Source organism: Chinchilla lanigera, unplaced genomic scaffold, assembly GCF_000276665.1.
Source record: "Chinchilla lanigera isolate Chin_1 unplaced genomic scaffold, ChiLan1.0 scaffold00103, whole genome shotgun sequence".
Lineage (NCBI taxonomy): Eukaryota > Metazoa > Chordata > Mammalia > Rodentia > Chinchillidae > Chinchilla > Chinchilla lanigera.
In genome coordinates, this window is record NW_004955504.1 from 5268368 (window position 1) to 5287234 (window position 18867).

Below are 18867 nucleotides of genomic sequence, written 5' to 3' on the forward strand. Positions count from 1 at the left end.
AGGATCTATGGAATCTGACCAGGCCAATGATACACTCATTGCTCTTTCCAGTCTTGTGAACTGTGGCGATGCCTTTCCCATCACAGGAAGTGACAACCTATAAAGCCAAGTGCAGTTGTGTCTAAACAAGGTCACAGTTGTGTTACAATCTAGAAACAAATACATCTATAAAAATGCCCAGAAACACCCTAAGCTCAAGCAACTAATGAAGGACCCTTGTGCTGTCTGGGTTAGGTACTGATTTCTGTATAGCAAATAGCCCCCAAGCACAGTGGCATCAAACAGCACCAACGTTACTTCACAGTGTCTGGGGCTCAGGAATTTGGGAGGAGCTTGTTCAGCAGTATCAGGCTTAGTCCCTGTCATGAGGCCCACAGCCAGATGTCAGCCAGGGCTACTGGAGGATCGGCTTCCTGAGTGGCTCTTCCCATGGTTGGCCAGTTAGCACTGCAGTTGGCCAATTGGCCTCAGTTTCTCTAGTCGTTTCTGTAGGCTTCTGGAGTACCCTCATAACAAGCTCACATCCTCCAAGGCAGGCTGTGCAAGACAGGCAGGTGCAGGCCTTTTATAACCCTACCCAGAAAGTCATTTCTGTCATATCCCATTGGTTACAAAGGTCATCCCACCCAGTGTGGGAGGGGACAACACAGGGGCATGAACAGTGGAGATGAGAATCCTGGAGCCATCTTGAAAACTGACTACCACTCTGCCTATGGCCCAGATGGCTGAACACAGCTGATTCCCTGCTTTTCCTTCACAGAGTGGAATAAACTTGTAATGTCAAATTATACTGAATCCTTAAAATATATTGGGGACCCAAATTACCTTCAATTTTTAAAACTTGCTTTAATGGTGCGGAGTGCCAATGCTCCATGGCCCTCCTCCTCACAGAGTCCAGCCTGTCCTGTACATGAGTGTTGCTGGGGCTGTCGTGTGGCTCCTCTCTCTTTCCTCATCCCACTCCCGTGGCTGTAATTCTCATCTACTTGATGCTAAGTCTCAGAATTCAGCAGAGTTTCCCATGCTTATCTACTTAGTAGGTGTGTAGGATAACACCATCGGGCTGAGGATACAGCTCAGCAGCACAGCGCCTTCCAGGCAAGTTCAAGGTCCTGAGTTTGATTCCTGGTACCGAAAAAAAAAAAAAAAAAAAGCCAGAAACACCATCAAACTCACACAGCCACATGAGCTAGTCATTGTCCCCCACAAGCTTGTTCTAGTCTGTCCAAATTTAAGTTCCCAAACCCCATTTCTTAGCCAGTGACTGGTCTTCATCTTCAATGGTTCCTTTCCTGAGAACCAGGGGGCCTGTAACCCAGCACACAGGAGGCTCGGGCAAGAGGATTCTTGTGAGTTCGAGACCCGCCTGGGCTACAAAGTGAGCTCAAGTTCAGCCTGAACTGCGTAGCGAGACCCAGTCTCAAAAAAAGACGAAAACAAAACAATGCCTCCTTTCCTAGACACCTTCCCCACCATCTAATCAATAGCAGTGTTTGGTTTATTCTCCTTCCACACCCCGCTGCTGATCTCCATCACCCTTCCCATTGTAGACATCTTGTGGGATCCCTTGGACTCCTGGGAAATGGACCTAAGAGCTAGGTTGGCAGCCAGCCGGCTGGCTGTGATGGTGCTGATCTGATCAGCTCCAGCCCCGCTTTGCTGTCCCACAGTGTGCTCTGCGTGCTTCCTCTGTCCCACGTCCTGGCACATTGCGTCACAATCACTTACTTGCTTTTTAAAATTTCTCTTCTGCCAAATAACCACTGGACCAGCTGAAGATATCAACAGCTCCCCTATCTTAGGGCCCCTGAGCCTACTTCAAGTTTGACCTGAGTGGAACACTGCGGGACTCCCCCACACCTGGTCCACACGCCCCTTTCTCTCCCAGTACTCCAGTATTTTCCTTCAAACTGGTCTTAAGTGAGGACATTCACTGGGGTCTATGTTTGTTTAATACACTATTCTGACTGAACTCTGAGCTTCAAGAGGAAATTCTGTGTCTGCTTCATCCTGGTCTATAGTAAACACTCCTGAGTCATTGTTAGAAAAGGCCGAGGGATGTAGGAGGGGGTGGGAGAAAGGGGTGGAGAAAGATTTATGATGTGTTAGGTCTGTGTACCAGCTCCCCAAGAGGAGTGTGATCACGTGTGCTGCAAGTGTGCACTCATAGAAATAAAAGCTGAAACAAAGCAAAACAAAAACGAAATACCCTTTATGAGAAAGATTATTCGTTTTTTTCTTCGAATCAGTATAAACAGGGCTGGGGTTTAATTATTTTGCTGCTTCTCTTGCGTGAATTTCTGTGGTGTAAATAGCGACAGTCTGAGTAGAAGCACACTCAGCTGGGTGTGAGGGGGATCTGTATGGTGAGGTCAGGATGTGTGCCCCATGCAGAGAAGGAAGGAAGGCAGGTGAGCAGAGAGAGTGGCCTGGAACTAACACGCTCACGGCAGGCTTTTCCATTCCCACTAACTCTTCATCTCTGCTACACAAATGTAGCTGGGTATGATGGCCCATAACTATAATCCCAGCATCTGGAAGGCTGAGGCAGGAGAATCCCAAGTGCCAATCCAGCCCAGGCAATTTAGTGAGACACTGCCTCAAAACATAAATTATAAAAAGAAAGAGGCCAGAGATATAGGTTAGTATGAAGTGAAGACCCTGGGTTCATCCCTAGTACCATAAAAAAAAAAAAAAAAATGAACACAAAAAGTTTTATGGGAAATTTAAAAAGAGGCTTATATAATTTCTCTCCAGGAAAATGACATTTTTCTCATGAAAATATAAAGTGTAAAAACAAACACGCACGTAAAACCTCTTAATGGAAAAAGCTGCAATGACTTTCTTAACAAACTCTGAATCTTGTCCCCACAGTATCTTATACGCGGACATTGTGGGGTTCACTCGGCTGGCAAGCGACTGCTCCCCGGGAGAACTGGTGCACATGCTAAACGAGCTCTTCGGGAAGTTTGATCAGATTGCAAAGGTGAGGCCCTGCTTTTTCCCTCCCACTGTAATGGTCTCTAAGACTTTATCCTCCTTTTCCTCCATCCCATTATCAATAGCTCGCTGTTTTTCACAAACACTCCTTCAGGAATGTTGCATATACAATTAATTGGCTTTATTTGTCATTGAGCTTTGATGCATCTCAAGTCCTATACCTGGGATGAGAAATGTCACAGCATATAATTATCGAATTTTCATCTATTTTTAGAACCCGCTTCTATGTAATTCAGCACACATGTAATAAATACATTCAAGATGATGAGATTTCATTTGCGGCTCTCTCTGCGCTGTGCTATTTTAAGATCTCTTAGTGGCATTTCGAAGTCGAGGAGTTGGTAAGATCATTTCTGCTCATCTGGTGTAGCCATCCTGGATTCCTATTGTTAAGCGGGGCTCTCAGAAAAGCCCTAAAATAGGACAACACATTCTGTGCAAGCCTTTTCCTCCTTATTGTCTCCCCCTCATCCTTTGGCTTTTGTGTTACTTGAACAGAAATGCAAGTTCATGGTCTGCCCCAAGTATGCGCATGTGCGAAATGGCACACATAGCGTGGGTCACGAGTTCTCTACAGCTGTCCTAGATCTGCTAGTGAACACTGGTGAGAAGGATCGAGCCTCCCTTGCCAGTTCTTTGCTGAAGGGAAACATTTCCAGTCAACCTAATTCTGTCTTTGAATGGTTCTCAACAAAAACTACTTCATTATGGCTGTTGGTATTGGTTATTTATATGTGAAGGGCTTGGTCCTAAATTTAGTTCACCCGTGGGGGTTAGCCCAGTTTAAACAATGCAAAGCCCTCTAGCCTAGCATCTTCAGAAGAGGTCTGGGCAGCAGATGTTGGCTAATCATTCTTGAGTCCAGCTGCCCATGTTGGCTGCCTAGCAGCGCTCACTGGGAATTTTAAAACACCAGTAAGAGTGTAGTTCTGATTCCTTCCATTGATAAAAGAAAGGAAGCACGTGAGCTTCATAGGTGATCACTTACAGAAAAAGAAAGGTCAAATTTTAGATAATCTATTAAAATTTTTCATTAATTAAAAGGTTATTTTTTGGACTGCCTGGTCATAGTAGGAAGAAATACCCCAGTGGTGCCTGGTGGCAGTATAAGGCCAGTGTTCACGTGGCACTGTCTCCTCCGTGTCTGTCCTCGGTTTCTCCATTGTCCTCTTATTCAGGGACAGATGCCATATTGGATTGGGGCCCACCCTATACCAGCATGACTGCATCTTAATTACGTGTGCCATGATCCTATTGCCACGTGAAGTCACAGAGCCAGAAATCAGAATCGAAGGCGACAGATGAGTTTGGGAGGACACAGTTGATTTCTCATAACAGAGGTACTCGCTGTGACTTCCTCTAACCACTGGACCAAAGAATGTCTGAGGCACGCCCACGTCCAGCCTGGGCTGACTTGGTCCAGCAATTGTTGGTCGAAAGTGTAGCCACTTTGGAGCCAGTTCATGGCTCATAGTGAATTGCTATGACTATGGAGAGCTGTATAAGCAAACAGCCCATCCACTGAGTGCATGTGACGTAGGTCACATCCTTCAATCCAATGGACTCCGGATTGTTACCAGGCACTGCTACTACCCCGCGTGCTTCCTAAAGCAGAAGATGTAATGAGGAAGTGTGAGAGGGGAGCCTGACTATAAGTAATTGTTTGCTTTCTTTTCATATTTATGATATTGTTATTGGAATGACTAAGCACAACATCAGTAATGCTATGAAGAAGCGTGAAAGTACATCTTAGCGTGTGAGCTACACAGAAAAAGAAATGTGCCAAATCACCAACAAATATGGTGCATGCTTAAGAGAAAGAAAATGTCACATTATTATTATTCTTTTAGATTTGTTGGTGTCAGAGGAAAACAGTCTGTGTTTGGTAAATGTTTGTTGCTATTTCACTTTCTGGAAAGTTTGTAAGCTAGATGAAAAGATGAGGAATGGGTGTAGGACTGATGTATATGAATGCAGTTAATCTAAACATTATAAATACAGTCCACTCAAGAAAAACGAGTTAGTGAAATTTTGCATTAGACCATTTTGACCTAAAGTAAGAGTTATTATTGGATGGTGTTGAATGCTGGCTTATCACATTGTTAAGATGTTTGTCAGTCGCTGCATATCAGATTTTGCAGGTAAGAATCTGCCTTGAGTTAAAAATAGATGAAGATAATGGTAGCATAGTAGGGAATAGCAAAAGATTGTAATTCAGACTGAGTTCTGGCCACCAATGTCTACAATGAAACATTTTCTCTGCATGGAATGCTTCCTTTCACTGTCAGTGTTTGGAGATGCTCAGGCAAAAGCAAACGGTCCAGCTGTTATCCTCCTCTGCTTGGACTTAGTGTAAATAATTCCCAAGCTTTTTCTCCACTTTCCCGTTTCCTCCTCTTTCTCCTGTGCTTCCTGTTTTGGAAATGGACCGTGCAGGCAGGGTGTCGGGTGCTTGTGGATAATGAAGGGAAGAACGCTCCTGTTCTCCCTCTTCCCCCATCTGCACTTTCCAAGGATCAGAGTTTGCAAAAGCAGCTCTCGATGGTCCTGGGTTACCAGCAGGCTAATGCAGGTGGAATTCTGTGATTTCTTCTTCCAGGAGAATGAATGCATGAGAATTAAGATTTTAGGAGACTGCTATTACTGTGTTTCCGGACTCCCTATATCCCTGCCTAACCACGCCAAGAACTGTGTGAAAATGGGGCTGGATATGTGTGAAGCCATAAAGTAAGTTTGCTCCTTACTAAGACTTTTTTTAAAATGTTAACAATTTTGAATTGTAATTCTCACCTGCACATATTTGTACTTTTTCTGTGTATTGGCATTAAATGCACTATTGCACCTTTAAACAAAAATATGCAGAGATCTATTTATTGCTTATGTGAGTACTCAGTCCAAAAGCTTCTGTAAGTGGTTGCTATCATTATTATTATCCTTAGATTATAACAAATCTGAGTTCAAAATTTATGGGAAGGGGCTATGTTGTTGTGATTTAATTTTTTTATATTCCCTTTGATATTGAGGAGAAAGTCTCTACCCTCAGTGTGTCTCTAATTTCTGACAAATATGATCTCATACATTATACAGGGAAAAAGCAGTTTATGACAGCAGAGTATAATTAATTTAAATATATAATTCAGAATTACTTCATCTAGTCAAAAATGTGCTCAGTTCTGAGTATAGTTTCATTTATATCTGTAATATGTCTTATGCATTGTGTCTACTTTTTTATTATGATTCTAGAGAAGATTTGCTTGTTTAGAATATTGTTGCCAATACTGTTGACAGGTATATAGTAAACGTAAAAGGTTAATACAGGGACCATCATACATTCTTCTTTAGTAATGCCCTTTGCGGAAGCTAGAATGTTCTTATAAAGGACAAAACCTTTTCTTTATTGATTGCATAATCGAAGAATTTTAGTTTATTGGGTTTTTATTGTTTTGATCAAGTGATTTTTTTCTTATCCTCCACATATTTTTTATATAAAGAGGATAGGGATTCTAGTTCATGATATTCTAGTTCAGTGCCTTAAGTTTTGAGCAAACAAGGTTAGGTGGAAAAGCAAGAAGTCAAATCAGCACTGTTTCCCACACGTGTGTTGGTCACATGCCCTGGAGTAGCTCAGGTTTATAGGTGGCTCTCTCAGGGCATCTAGGGAGGAGAAGTGGAGACCTTCACCTCAGCCGAAGAAGCCAAGACAACCCTGAGGAGCTCAGAGACCCACACGCTCCGTCCAGACCCGCTGGCTCCATAGCGAATCCTGTAGGTGCTGTTGGAGAATGAGGAAAGGGAGGGGAACAGCATAAAACCAAGAGATGCGGAGCTGGGGAGGAATCACTGTGGCTTCAGTTCCTCTGGGCAAGTCCAGCTGTGTGGGAAGCAGCCATGTTACAATGGCTTCGTCTTGTAAATAAATCATATGTTTTCTCTGATGCATGATTTTTTTTTACTTTTCTCAAAAGCAAGTAAGTACCACAATTCTGTTGGTCTCAACATAAGTGACTCCAATCAAGGGGAATAGTATCTTTTCTGCAATTTGTGACCTACCCCTAGAGGCAATTACCGTGTCCATTTCCTATTAGAGGAAAGCATTTTCCTTGGTTTTGTTTTCAAATAGATGCAGGAAATGTTTTTATGAAGGGCAAAAATATGTGTATCAAGAATATATTGGACCTCCCCACCTACTCCCTTCCAAGTATGTTCCCAGAAGAGTTAAACAGATCATAATACAGTGATCCATGCACACCCGTGTTTACAGCAGCACAACCCGTAGTAGCTAAAGCTTGGAAGCGCCCATCTGTCCACCAATGGAAGAATGCGTAAAGAAAACATGGTTAGTGGTGTATTTATACCCAGTGGAATGCTCCTCTGCCATAAAGAAGAATAAATTTGAGTCATTTATAGGAAAATGGCTGCACCTTGAAACTACAATGTTAAGTGAAATTAATCAAACACATAAGCTCAAATATTGCATGATTTCTTTTATATGAGAAAAACAAAATATGAATAATTTAAAGTGAAATAATAATAAGTAGAACTCTTACAAATGAGAGGGGACTCTAGAAACGGTGGGAGGGGGAGGGAAGGAGAGAAGGGCAGGAGAAGTAAAAGGAATGAACACATGTCATGGACACGGCCCAGAGCTCGGTGATGAGCACAACCGTTACGCACCGCAAACACGTGCTAATAAAAATGTAAAGAATTAAAAAATAAATGAAAGCTATTAATAATAATATATTGAAATAAACAATCCACCCTTTGTGCGAGGGTTGATTTCCTCTTTTGAGTCAACTGTTTTCTGATTCCATTAAGTTTGTTAATGCGATATGTTGAAAAGTGTTCAGGAGAAAGAACCCTTGCGCGACACTGACTGTCACGTCTCCAGTTCATCTGAAACGTCTTTATTCATGTCACTATAGTAAAATGTGTGTGACACACATGAAGTACACTCAAAATGCTGTGCAACCAGCCATCACTGCTGTCTTCTCTGGAGCCTTTTCCTCACCCTGAACAGAAACTCTGGACCCATAACCCAGTAACTCACCATTCCCTCTCTCCAGCCCCTGGGCATCTCCGTTTCATTTTCTGTTTCCATGAATTTGCCCACGTTAGATGTTTCATACGAGAGGAATCCCTAAGTATTTAGCCTTCCATTTTTGCCTTCTATGAGTTAGCACAGTGTTTGCGATGTCACAGCACATTTCAGACCTGATTCCTATTTGTGGCAGGATAATACGCCATCCTCTGTGGGTGCCCTTTTTCATTTACCCGTTCACCTTGGATGCACCAGCAACATCATAGTCTGTGTCCAGAATCTCAGGAATTTTAGTAGACAGGAAAAGACTTCCCTAATACTTTCTTATCCCTGAAGTCAAATCTCCCAATCACATCCCAGTGGTGCGGCCCAGTATCCTACCACCCCGGACTAAGGGGCTCCACGTTCTTCCTCTGTTAACCTGTTTGTCTTATGAAATGGTGGATAAGATCACCAAAAGTAGACCGTATTGCTACACCCCTAGTAATGCGATGACAGGCTGAGCATCTCAACAAATTCTGGGAGTTCTTTATCTTCCTTCTTTCTCACATGGAGGGTAAGCATTTGTGCTCCTGTTATTGACCCAGAGGATGGGGATGTGCACAGGACTTTTAATTTTTAAACTAATGAAGGCACACTCTTTTAAGGAAGCTGGGCCCATTTTTAAATCACTTTTGGTGTGGTCAAGTGATATCATGCTATCATTGAAGCGCGATGTGCATGCCTGTGCCTCTTCGAGATGCTCCCGATGTGTTTTATTATGATTCACACGTCAGCCTCCCTGCACCCGCTCCCTTCCTTCCACATCTCCTCAGGAGTGATTCTCTCCGTGCAGCAAGGCTCATTTTCAGGGACAGAGACTTCTTTTGCAGGAACACTTTAAACGCCATGTGTCTTTAGTTGGCAGAAATAAATAAATATTGCCTAACAATTCCATTTTCTCTTCATTGAAGAGCTTCGTTTCTCCCTGTTAATAGTGCACATGGGGCCCTAAAGTATTTTTCAAACAAAACTTTAAATTAACTTCCTCCTCGTGATTGTGCTTGCTTCGGCAGCACACATACGAAACTTTCCTCCTCGTGATACATTATGCATTATTCAGGCTTTTTAAAAGGGTTTTTTTATTAAAGAATTGTGAGATCGAAAAGGTTTCATCTCATGATTTTCTTTTCAGAAATTCATATTCAGGATAATGTCATTATTAAGCTCTCACATCAGCTGAATTGTTCTCTCGCTAGCAGAATGTATTCCTTGGGGCACACACCGCAGGAAGCACCAGCATTACAAATGCCCCGATGACCATTTCTGATGTTACAAAGCAGTGTCGTGTCATTCTCCTGTGGACGTGCACAGCAGGTGCAGCACATGCCGAGGAGGTGCTCGATTCACATTAATTAGAAGAGGAAAGAGTGCAGCTAACTCGCTCTGTCATCTTCCAGGTCTGTCCCGGTCTGGCTTTACTAGCCAGAGACTGGAGCTCTGGTGGAATCTGAGAGTATCTGGGAAGAAACACCCTTCTTCGTGCTTTAGAGCCCCAGGAGGAATCCGTAGCAGCTTTTTCAACAGTACAGAAATCCTGAGTCAGAAAAATGCCAGGGAAACTGACCAGGAGTGAAAGGGAGAGCAGGACACTGCTGACCTGTGATGTTTCTTCCCTCCTTTTTAGGAAAGTGAGGGATGCTACCGGGGTTGACATCAACATGCGCGTGGGAGTGCATTCAGGGAACGTGCTGTGTGGCGTGATCGGTCTGCAGAAGTGGCAGTATGACGTGTGGTCCCACGATGTTACCTTGGCCAACCACATGGAGGCTGGCGGAGTCCCCGGGTAAGGCCAGAGTGGGTTTCTGTCTTCAAGCTGGCAGCATAGTTGGGAGTGTGGCAAGATAATACACCGTCCTGTCTGAATGCTTTGCTTCATTTACCCATTCATCTTTGATGGCACGGCAGTACCACAGTATGTACATGTATGTGTCCAGAGGAGTGCCCATTCACCAGAAATATCATAGTGTGTGTCCAGGTCAAGAGGTTACTAAGTGACTTGTCAGGTTTTGATGGCTTTTCTTGCCTGTGTTGGCCTCATGCTATCACGCTACACACGTTTAATGGCCTCTTGTCATAATCGGACATGAGCGCTAGGACTGGGGATGTAGCTCATTGGCAGAGCAGTTTCCTTAGCACTGCAAGGCGCTGTACCACTGCAAACAAAGAAAAACAATGCAAACTCTTGGCTCAAGTATGCCAACCCTTTGACCTCTTGGTCAAGCCCTGGATGCAGATGCCAAGGAATAAGCCCTTACTTATTTGCAAATTATGAGTATAGACCTGCATTTATGGTGTTTTGTAACGCAATCCAGACAAGACATTTCCCTAGTAGTGTCTGCCTGTGACACCAGCGCTGTTTAAAAAGCAGCTGTAACTTCTGTCTTTGTTGAGAAGATTCTCAGGCAAGAGAATTCCAATGCAAGGGCTGTACTTTGGAGATGTGCGAGAGCAAGCACTGAGAAAGAGAACCCTTACTTTTATACAGCTCAGCACTTTCCCTAAAACACCCTTGGTCTGCATTTGAGTGATATCTTCACATGCAAAGCTTTGATGCCCTCCAGTGTCCTCTGCTGTAATTCACTGCACCAACCATGGAGGTTTCTAGGAGAGCAGGAACTTCAATTAGTAACCGGTGACCTCTAGAGTCCAAAGCAATGGGGAATGGAATATAAACCTTAACTGTAGCCAATCCTCCCAGAACGTATGATTTTCTTTCCTTTGAAAGAGAAGTTACTCTCAAATCACAAATACAACATCTCTCCTTACATTTACCTTTCTGTGTCTTGGCTGTCAATTCCCAACGGGATTTTAGGCGTGTGCACATTTCCTCAGTCACCTTGGAGCACCTGAATGGAGCTTATAAAGTGGAGGAAGGAGATGGTGACATCAGGGACCCATATTTAAAACAGCATCTGGTGAAAACATACTTCGTCATCAACCCCAAGGTTAGTATCACTGAAAGAGTCTATGATCAGCCTGTGATTTAAAAGGAGGAGGGAGAAGTTTTTGAAATAAGTGAGTGTTTTTAGTCGAAGATCAGTTTAATTCTCTGCTAGGTTTTGCCTCTAAAATGACTTTAAGAGCATTTAGGGGCTTAGTTAGGGAAGATGTTTTATAAGGATGTATTCAAATATTTATTAAAGAAGCAGGTGAAAAGCATCAATTGTGTTCTTGGCGAGGCATCAGTGCCACTGCTGGTTTGGGCTACTGTTTGTATGAGTGTGTGAGTGTGTGTGTGTGTGTGTGTGTGTGTGTGTGTGTGTTGATGTTACTTATGAAAGGAGCTCAGGGGGCACAACCTTGACACCTGTGAATTGGGAAATTAAAGAGAAAAGACGGTGCTACAGAACTCAAAGGATGAAAGTCTCACAAAAGGAAATAGGATGAATATATGAGAAAAAGAAAACAAAGAAATGTTTTAAGATTAACATGTAAATCTCTCCTGTGCATTTGTGTGGGAATGTGTACATACACATGCATTTCCTTACATTCCATAAAATTCTGCCTCACCAGGAAAACAGCTGCCCCGTCAGACAGTAAAAAGCCATCTTTTATGGGGTCATACTGCACCGTTAGGCCAGAACAAGGACCTGCGAGGTCTCAGTTCTGCCCACTCGTGTCAAATTCCTATCCAAAAGGTGGGAGACTGGCCTTCACTCTTAGCTATTTACAGATTAAGACACTGAAGGGGTTATGTACCTCCCCACAAATCACACAGCTAGAAAGAGATGCTAATCTCAACAAGAAAAACTTTTGAACCAGGATGGCCAGTATCACAAAATGATAATCACGTCCATGCCCCTTTTCATGATTGCGCCTTTGAAACTCCAGTTTCACCTTTGCAGACAGACTTCCAGCTAGCTTAGTGACTGTTCCGGAGAAAAACGTATGATGAGCAACAGGACCTGTGGTGTGCTGGGATGTGTGCAAAAAATGTCTTCTGTTCAGACAGGGAACACCAAAATGAGGATGTGTGAGGTCTCTTTTCAGTGGAAACACCCCAGATCCAGCTAGCACTTTAGAAAATTTCAACCATTAAGAAAAAGTTAGACCATTAGCATATTTAGTGAAGAATGTACTTATAAAATGTCCGTTATAGGCGTATTGCTTTTTTGCTAAACTTCAGTCACAGCTAAGTTTTACTCACTGGAAAAAATCCCACTCACCGCAGATACCCTGTTCTCGGTCACATGAGGGAGCAAAGGCAGAGGGCAGCGGGGGAACGGGCGGCGTTAGGTGCGACTGGCTTGGTCAAGCAACGTTGGGGCAAGAAGGACAAGGCGCGGAGCGGTGGTGCGCTGGGGCTAATGCTCTGTTTCTTCTTAAGGGGGAGCGACGGAGTCCCCAGCATCTTTTCAGACCTCGCCACACCCTGGACGGAGCCAAGATGAGGGCCTCCGTGCGCATGACCCGGTACTTGGAGTCCTGGGGGGCGGCCAAGCCCTTCGCACATTTGCGTCACAGAGACAGCATGACCACCGAGAACGGCAAGATCAGCACCACGGTAAGCTCCCCTGCGCTTCGGTGCCAGAGCGCTGCGGAGCTCGCACCCCAAGGGAAAGGCTGCCAGAGTGACTCTCCTGGGCAGTACAGCGGTGCTGTTGGGATGATCTCCAAGTCTGCATTGCTCCAGGTTCTAATCTAGAGTGACTGCACTTTAACTTTATAACCCAGCACAGCACTGTACGCAATTGAAAACAGCAACTGCAGCTGAGGTACTGTTTTAACCAAGTAAGTTCACTTTTCTCTCATGAAGTAGGAAGCCTTGAGCAGCATAATAAAAAGACAAATAAAGGCAGAATGTCCTTGGCATCTGAGTAACACTATCAAGACTCTCTGTTAAAAGCCCAGATGTTCACAGCGTGTAGGCGACAATGCACGCTCCATGGTCCTGGAGTGAAGGTCACTTCCGGTTGACGCACTCTGACTTCCCACGTAGCGTATAGCACCAAAGCTCCTTACAACAGGGACGCATGCAGTAACACGGAGAGAACCACATGGAAATAGAGCCACAGGAGAAAGGACAAGTAAAGATAGTTAAGCCCTGAGAATAATCCCAGTAGTATCATTAGACCTTAAAACTACCTGTGAGTATAATTCCACAAAACAGCACTAACTGTATGAAGGATGCAATTGAGGTAAAAAAGAAAATCCAAGGTTACATGATTCTCATTGGCTGATAGGGAGAAACATGCCGGGTTTTTCGATGAGAGGGAAGTTTCCAGTCTCATTGTACCCCACACCCCAAGTCTTACAGTGACATCTCTAGGCCCAGGTAGGGGCTCAACATGTTTTATTTGCTTTAACTAACATTCTTGACTCGGCCAGCTTCCTTGATGTCTTGTCCACTGAAAAATAGTGATATGACAGAGGACTATGACCCATCAGGTAGTCAGTAAAGCGTATCCCAGGACAAGCTCTGGAGTTTGCATTGTAAGGGACAGAGGGACACTAAGTAGAGAAAAAGTCAGTAGGATTGTTTCGCGTGCTGTTGAGTGTGCACTGGAGATAAAATGGAATAACGTTGCAGGGGACAGGGTGGCTACCCTGCAAGGGATGAGTGGGGACATCTCAAGGAAAGAGGGGAGCCGTTGAGAAAGGAGATGGCAGGGGAAGAAGGTCGGCATCTCTAGGGTAGAAATGAATGTGACGTCTTCTGGGGGCACGAGAAGGCTGGTGAGCCTGCAGTCACCAGCTGTGAGCAAAGGGAGGGCATCCAGGAGAGAGGCACTAAGGTTAGCAGTTAATACTTCAATCTAAGGGCAATGGGAAGCCATGGTAGAGCTTTAACAAGGGAGGAGCAGGACGCATTTATGCCTTGAAATAGTGGACCCAGAATGTAGGAGTCCTGATGGGATTGATGCCCTCTTACGCTAAGACTTCAGCAACGGGAGCTGTGAAGTAAAATCCATGCCTCAAGTTAAGAAATGAGATCTGGCGGGGGTTGGATCTGAGAGATGCTGAGGGACAGGCTCTGCGGTGGAGAGACCGATGACGTCATTAATAGAGACGACAAATGCAAGGCGGAAGTCAAGTTATTTAAGATGAAAAGGTCCAGACTTTGCTAAGGGACGACAGCTTTAAATGCCTTTTAGATATCTTAGTGCAACGGGGAAGTATTGAGGGTTGTATATGCAAGTCCTAAACTCAGGGGAAAGGACACCAAGAGAGTCACTGCATTTTCGGTGATATTTGAAGCCCTGGCACTGGACAGAAGTCATGAAGTAGTTCAAGGAGGGAGCTCAGGGGTGTGTTAGAAAGAAGCACCCTAGGATCCCGGCATTCCTTCAGTTGCCAGTGAACATTAATGATTTTGTCCTTCTTATAAAAATAATAATTTGAATAATTGTGACTAAGTGCTGCATTCATCATTAATGTTCATGGCTAATAACTGGGTCTCTCATTAAGATTTTTATTCAGCGGCCCTCAATTAGTGGACTGGTTGGTTGGTTAGCTGATTTTTAAGGAATATGAATCATTTATAAACATTTGCATGTGGTTGTCTGTGCTGCTCTTTCTGAGTACCTTTGGGAAACAAGTCTTACTTTTCTGAATATTTTGCTGTGGTTGTTATTTCTTACCAGTGCGTATGTAACGTTGCATGACCTTGAGGTGACTGTACCCCTCATTATGTGTCTGTGGAACCTCAGCAGTGACTGCAGTCTGACTTTAATCTATCGCATTGTGCTGGTGGAAATGCCTCTTTCTGGATAGGCCGAGACTGTTTATTAGTTCCAACGGCAGAAAATTGTTTATAAACTCAGAGGACCTTTTGGATGAACTCAGTTTTGTTAACAATCTGGTTTATCCCGTAACGGGTCCGAAGGCTCGTGCTGCATTAAGAAGAGTAAAGGATATTTTAGGAAAGTCCAGTGCCTTTCCCTAGCACATAAAGCCCCTACCACCTTTACTCAGCTTTGTCTCTCACTCATTTTCAGAAATATCCCACTGCGATTTTTACTGATACATTTCCACGTTAAACAGCTGTCACTGCCAAAAGTTATTTCTTTTATTTAATCCCCTATGCAGAATTCCATTAACTCTGTGTTGAATAATGCATTATTTTTCTTTCTATAATAAAGCATAGTATCCAATCACTTTTTTAAAAATAATGTTACCTTTTCTTAGTCTAAATACAGTTCCTAATTTAAACCTGAGGTTCAAACCAGCTAACACAAGTTTCTTTAGAGCTAAAGTTTCTTTCATTATTCCAACTCTTATCTTAGTTGTCACTGTAAATGTATAGAAATGGATTTTTAAGAAGTCTCTAACTGATTTTTGCCTGTGAATTCTTCCAGGGTTCTCTGTTCCTCTTTGCTGGAACTTCATTAGTTATCTGTTGATTTCTTCTTTCTGGTCAAAGTTTCCTGATTTCACTTAACCTGTGGTACATTTCCTAACAATCTAGTTGTACAGTGAAGACCGATGGGAGATTTAACAGTTTCATGTTTTAAAGGATATCCTAATGTTTGTTCAGTACCAAGGCCTATTTTCACTTGATTGTAAATTGTCGACTTAAAAAGACTCAGGAAAGGTGGTCTAATACAGACAGGCCATTACCTAAATCAAATTGGTAAATATCAGCCTGCAAATTTTGAAAAATCAGACACCAATGCTGATACTTCGGTATTTAGATTTTATAGATTATATCAACATTCTAAATATAAACTGGGTTTTAAATCTGATTCACATTTATGGTTTGCTTCACATTGCTAATAATACCTTTGGGAAACATTGCTAATCATTTGTTATCCAGCTGCCACTTTCCATGCAAAACTAAGAAATGTATAATTTATCATTATTAGTGCAACATTCTTGAAATATGTTTTAATAACTAATAAGCTTTTTTCACACAGGATGTACCAATGGGGCAGCATAATTTTCAAAATCGCACCTTAAGGTATGGTATATTTTTGACTATGTAATTTGTAAAGCTTATTGCACTTATTTATTTCTGAAAGTAATTATCATCAATTATAGTCATTTCAAAGCCTTCTTCTAAAAGAGCAGCTACTTGTGAAAAGCCCTATTAAATTGCTTCTAGCTTCTAAAAATAAGATTATTAGTGTTTGCTGTTAGAATCAAGAAAAGGAAAAGAGCACCTGGTAATCACTTTAGCATTTTGAGTTGTTTTCTTGAACTAACTCTTTTTAATATTAACCTACAGTAAAAATTAAAGTATTGTAAAATAAATGTCTTGCTTAAATTAATTTTTGTGTTGGATGCTGAAGATAAAGGCAAGATAGGTCCAGCCTTTTATACTGAAGTGAGGAACTGTCTACCCTGCTCAACAAAGGAAAATGTCTCTAGCACCTTCTACCCGTGCCCTGTCGCTATCGCATGCCCTATACTTTGTACCCCACATTCCTCTACCTTTGGGGCTTGCTTTTACTTTAATACTGGTTTTGAAGTCAGCCAAACCAATACAAGGGGATTGAAATGATCAAAATAAGATACAAGCCCAGAATGTAAAACAGCCTTTCTTTCCCCGCAAAGAAGTCATTTTATTGGAGGTGTCAGTAGGTTTACAGAAATTACAGAAAAGAAAACTGTGTTTCAGAATTGAGGTCCAGATAACCGGTGAACTCAAACATCGCATAATAGCCTGCTGCTCACCGGGTGTTTCCTACGCCACATTTATGATGCTGAACTCTGTACAGGCATTATTCATGCTAATCCTAAGGAGAACAGCAAAGGCAATACCTTTGTTAGCCTGGGCAAAATATTGTTGATGTGCATTTTCCTGTGAGCTTCACCAAACTGAAGTCAAGAAATTCAAATCAAACAAAGTGGTGGGACCAATAAATTAAAAATGAAAGGTCTAAGTTGCTCACACCATCATGTGGAGCTCCTCACCTATACATAAGAATGTGTAAGCCACCTTAGATGATACCTAAGATTCTTCACTCTTTCAACAAAGAATGAAGGGGTTGGGGATGTAGCTCAGTGGTAGAGTGCATGCCTAATATACACAAGACCCTGATTCAATCCTTAGCACCAAAAACAGAGGATAAAAATTAATTTATCTTGCTCAAATAGATTGAAACTTGTTATGCAAAACCCTCTCCATTCAGTTGGCTTAATATAAGCAGATCACTTTTAACATTCTTATTTTTGAACTAAAACTGCCTTCAGCCTGTTTGAAAAGAGTAGAAGCACAGATTTACTAATAGAAGATCTGGAATAGAAGAACCTATCCATCTCGTTAATGACAAAATTCTGTAAGATTTCATTACAGATAGATGATGAATGTGGGTGCATATTTAATGCTCTTATTATCTCTACCTAGAGGCAGTTCTGATCACAGAAGTGTGTTATTTTTATTCCAGATTACAAGGTATATTCACTTAACAGTTAACCCACCAGAACACACAGAATCTTTCCCTTCCCCAGGCTTGCTAAGGCCATCTGTCAAAGGCCAGGCTGAACTTGTCAATCTTTGCAGTACATATGAAAGTTCGAAAATAGGCACTAACTCAGCTTCTTCTTCACATCGTTCTCATGTGAACCATCAAGTTATCTCTGAGGAGCTCCTGTTATTTCGCGTGATCTGTTCAGAAAGCAACTTACATTTTGGCTATAGAGGATCTGATGTCAAGACCAAGTGAGGGAGTCTACAAATATAGGGAGTTTTCTGTGAATACTGCTTTTGGAAACTAAGGAACACTTAAATGCATACAATTAAACTTTGATATGCTGAAAATAAGAGTGTAGCATTGCAAATTCTGGAATCCTGACCAAGGAAAACATGAACAGGGAATGACTGTTTAGGCAGCCAAAACAAGCTCTTGCAGGGGAATTTCCAGAGCTGGTGTGTTCTGTTATACAATGAGGTTTCTGGAAGCTAATACACCTCTTAGAAAAGAAACTTCTTTTACCTTAGACAGCAAATATGTATCTTTCAGTGTTGATTTTTAAAGCCTAATAAAGTTCACCTTCAGTAAAAGATAAGCCAACTTCTGTAGTGAACCACATACTCTGAGGAATGGATTCCATCCACAGAGTGGGTTTATATTAGCAGAGAAAACTCGCTCATAGATTGCATTCTCTTTTCTTTCTGTTGTCTTATTAACAAAATTAAAGAGAAATTTAGGGATCATAGAAAAATAGGCCTAGTGTTACTATTTTAACCCACTATATCTCTTTTTCCATATAGAACAAAGTCACAAAAGAAAAGATTTGAAGAAGAACTGAATGAAAGGATGATTCAAGCAATTGACGGTATCAATGCACAAAAGTGAGCAATTTTTCATCTTCAATTATCTTATTTCAAGCCCTATTATTTAAAAATGTCGTATTTTACAAAATGTTTCATAGCAGGCTGTGCGATGCTGATCATGACAAAGCTGAGTTTTCTGAGGCGACTCATGGATTTCACCTCAGTTGTCCTTTATAGTAGCTTTTGCTAAAATATTTGTTTCATCATTTTTTAAAAATTGCTTTATGCCCACCTAGAAAATATTCTCCAGTCAATTACTAATAAACAAAATGAGAGGCAATCACGGAGAGAAAATTACACCCTCATGTGTTACTAACAGGAATTCCACATGGGGAAATCTTGAGCTTGTTTTACGTAACACAAACCATTCAAGATGCATTGATTCCCCTGCAAAATCAGAGAACATCAAGGTGCTTGCTGTTCCAAATCCTAAAAAAGGATTAAAGTCTGACTTTGCAGAGGCTCATGGAAGGAAAATTGATTCTTTGGGAGGCAAAACATCACTCCACCTGTGAAATCAAGAATTGCCGGTGTAATTATAAATGAGCTAAGAGATGTAGAGAAGAAA

General features: G+C 42.2%; 1 protein-coding gene across 1 annotated transcript in view; it reads left to right on the forward strand.

Annotated features, from left to right (window-relative positions):
* Adcy2 (adenylate cyclase 2 (brain)) overlaps nt 1-18867 on the forward strand; it is a gene marked incomplete at its 5' end in the record, with an annotated part of 386357 nt that overhangs the window by 277734 nt on the left and 89756 nt on the right. The window contains 7 exons of the mRNA XM_005407072.2: nt 2875-2986; nt 5600-5727; nt 9705-9863; nt 10893-11025; nt 12408-12584; nt 15937-15980; nt 18237-18317. Coding sequence (XP_005407129.2) covers nt 2875-2986; nt 5600-5727; nt 9705-9863; nt 10893-11025; nt 12408-12584; nt 15937-15980; nt 18237-18317 — 834 coding nt within the window. The remainder of the gene's footprint in view (nt 1-2874; nt 2987-5599; nt 5728-9704; nt 9864-10892; nt 11026-12407; nt 12585-15936; nt 15981-18236; nt 18318-18867) is intronic.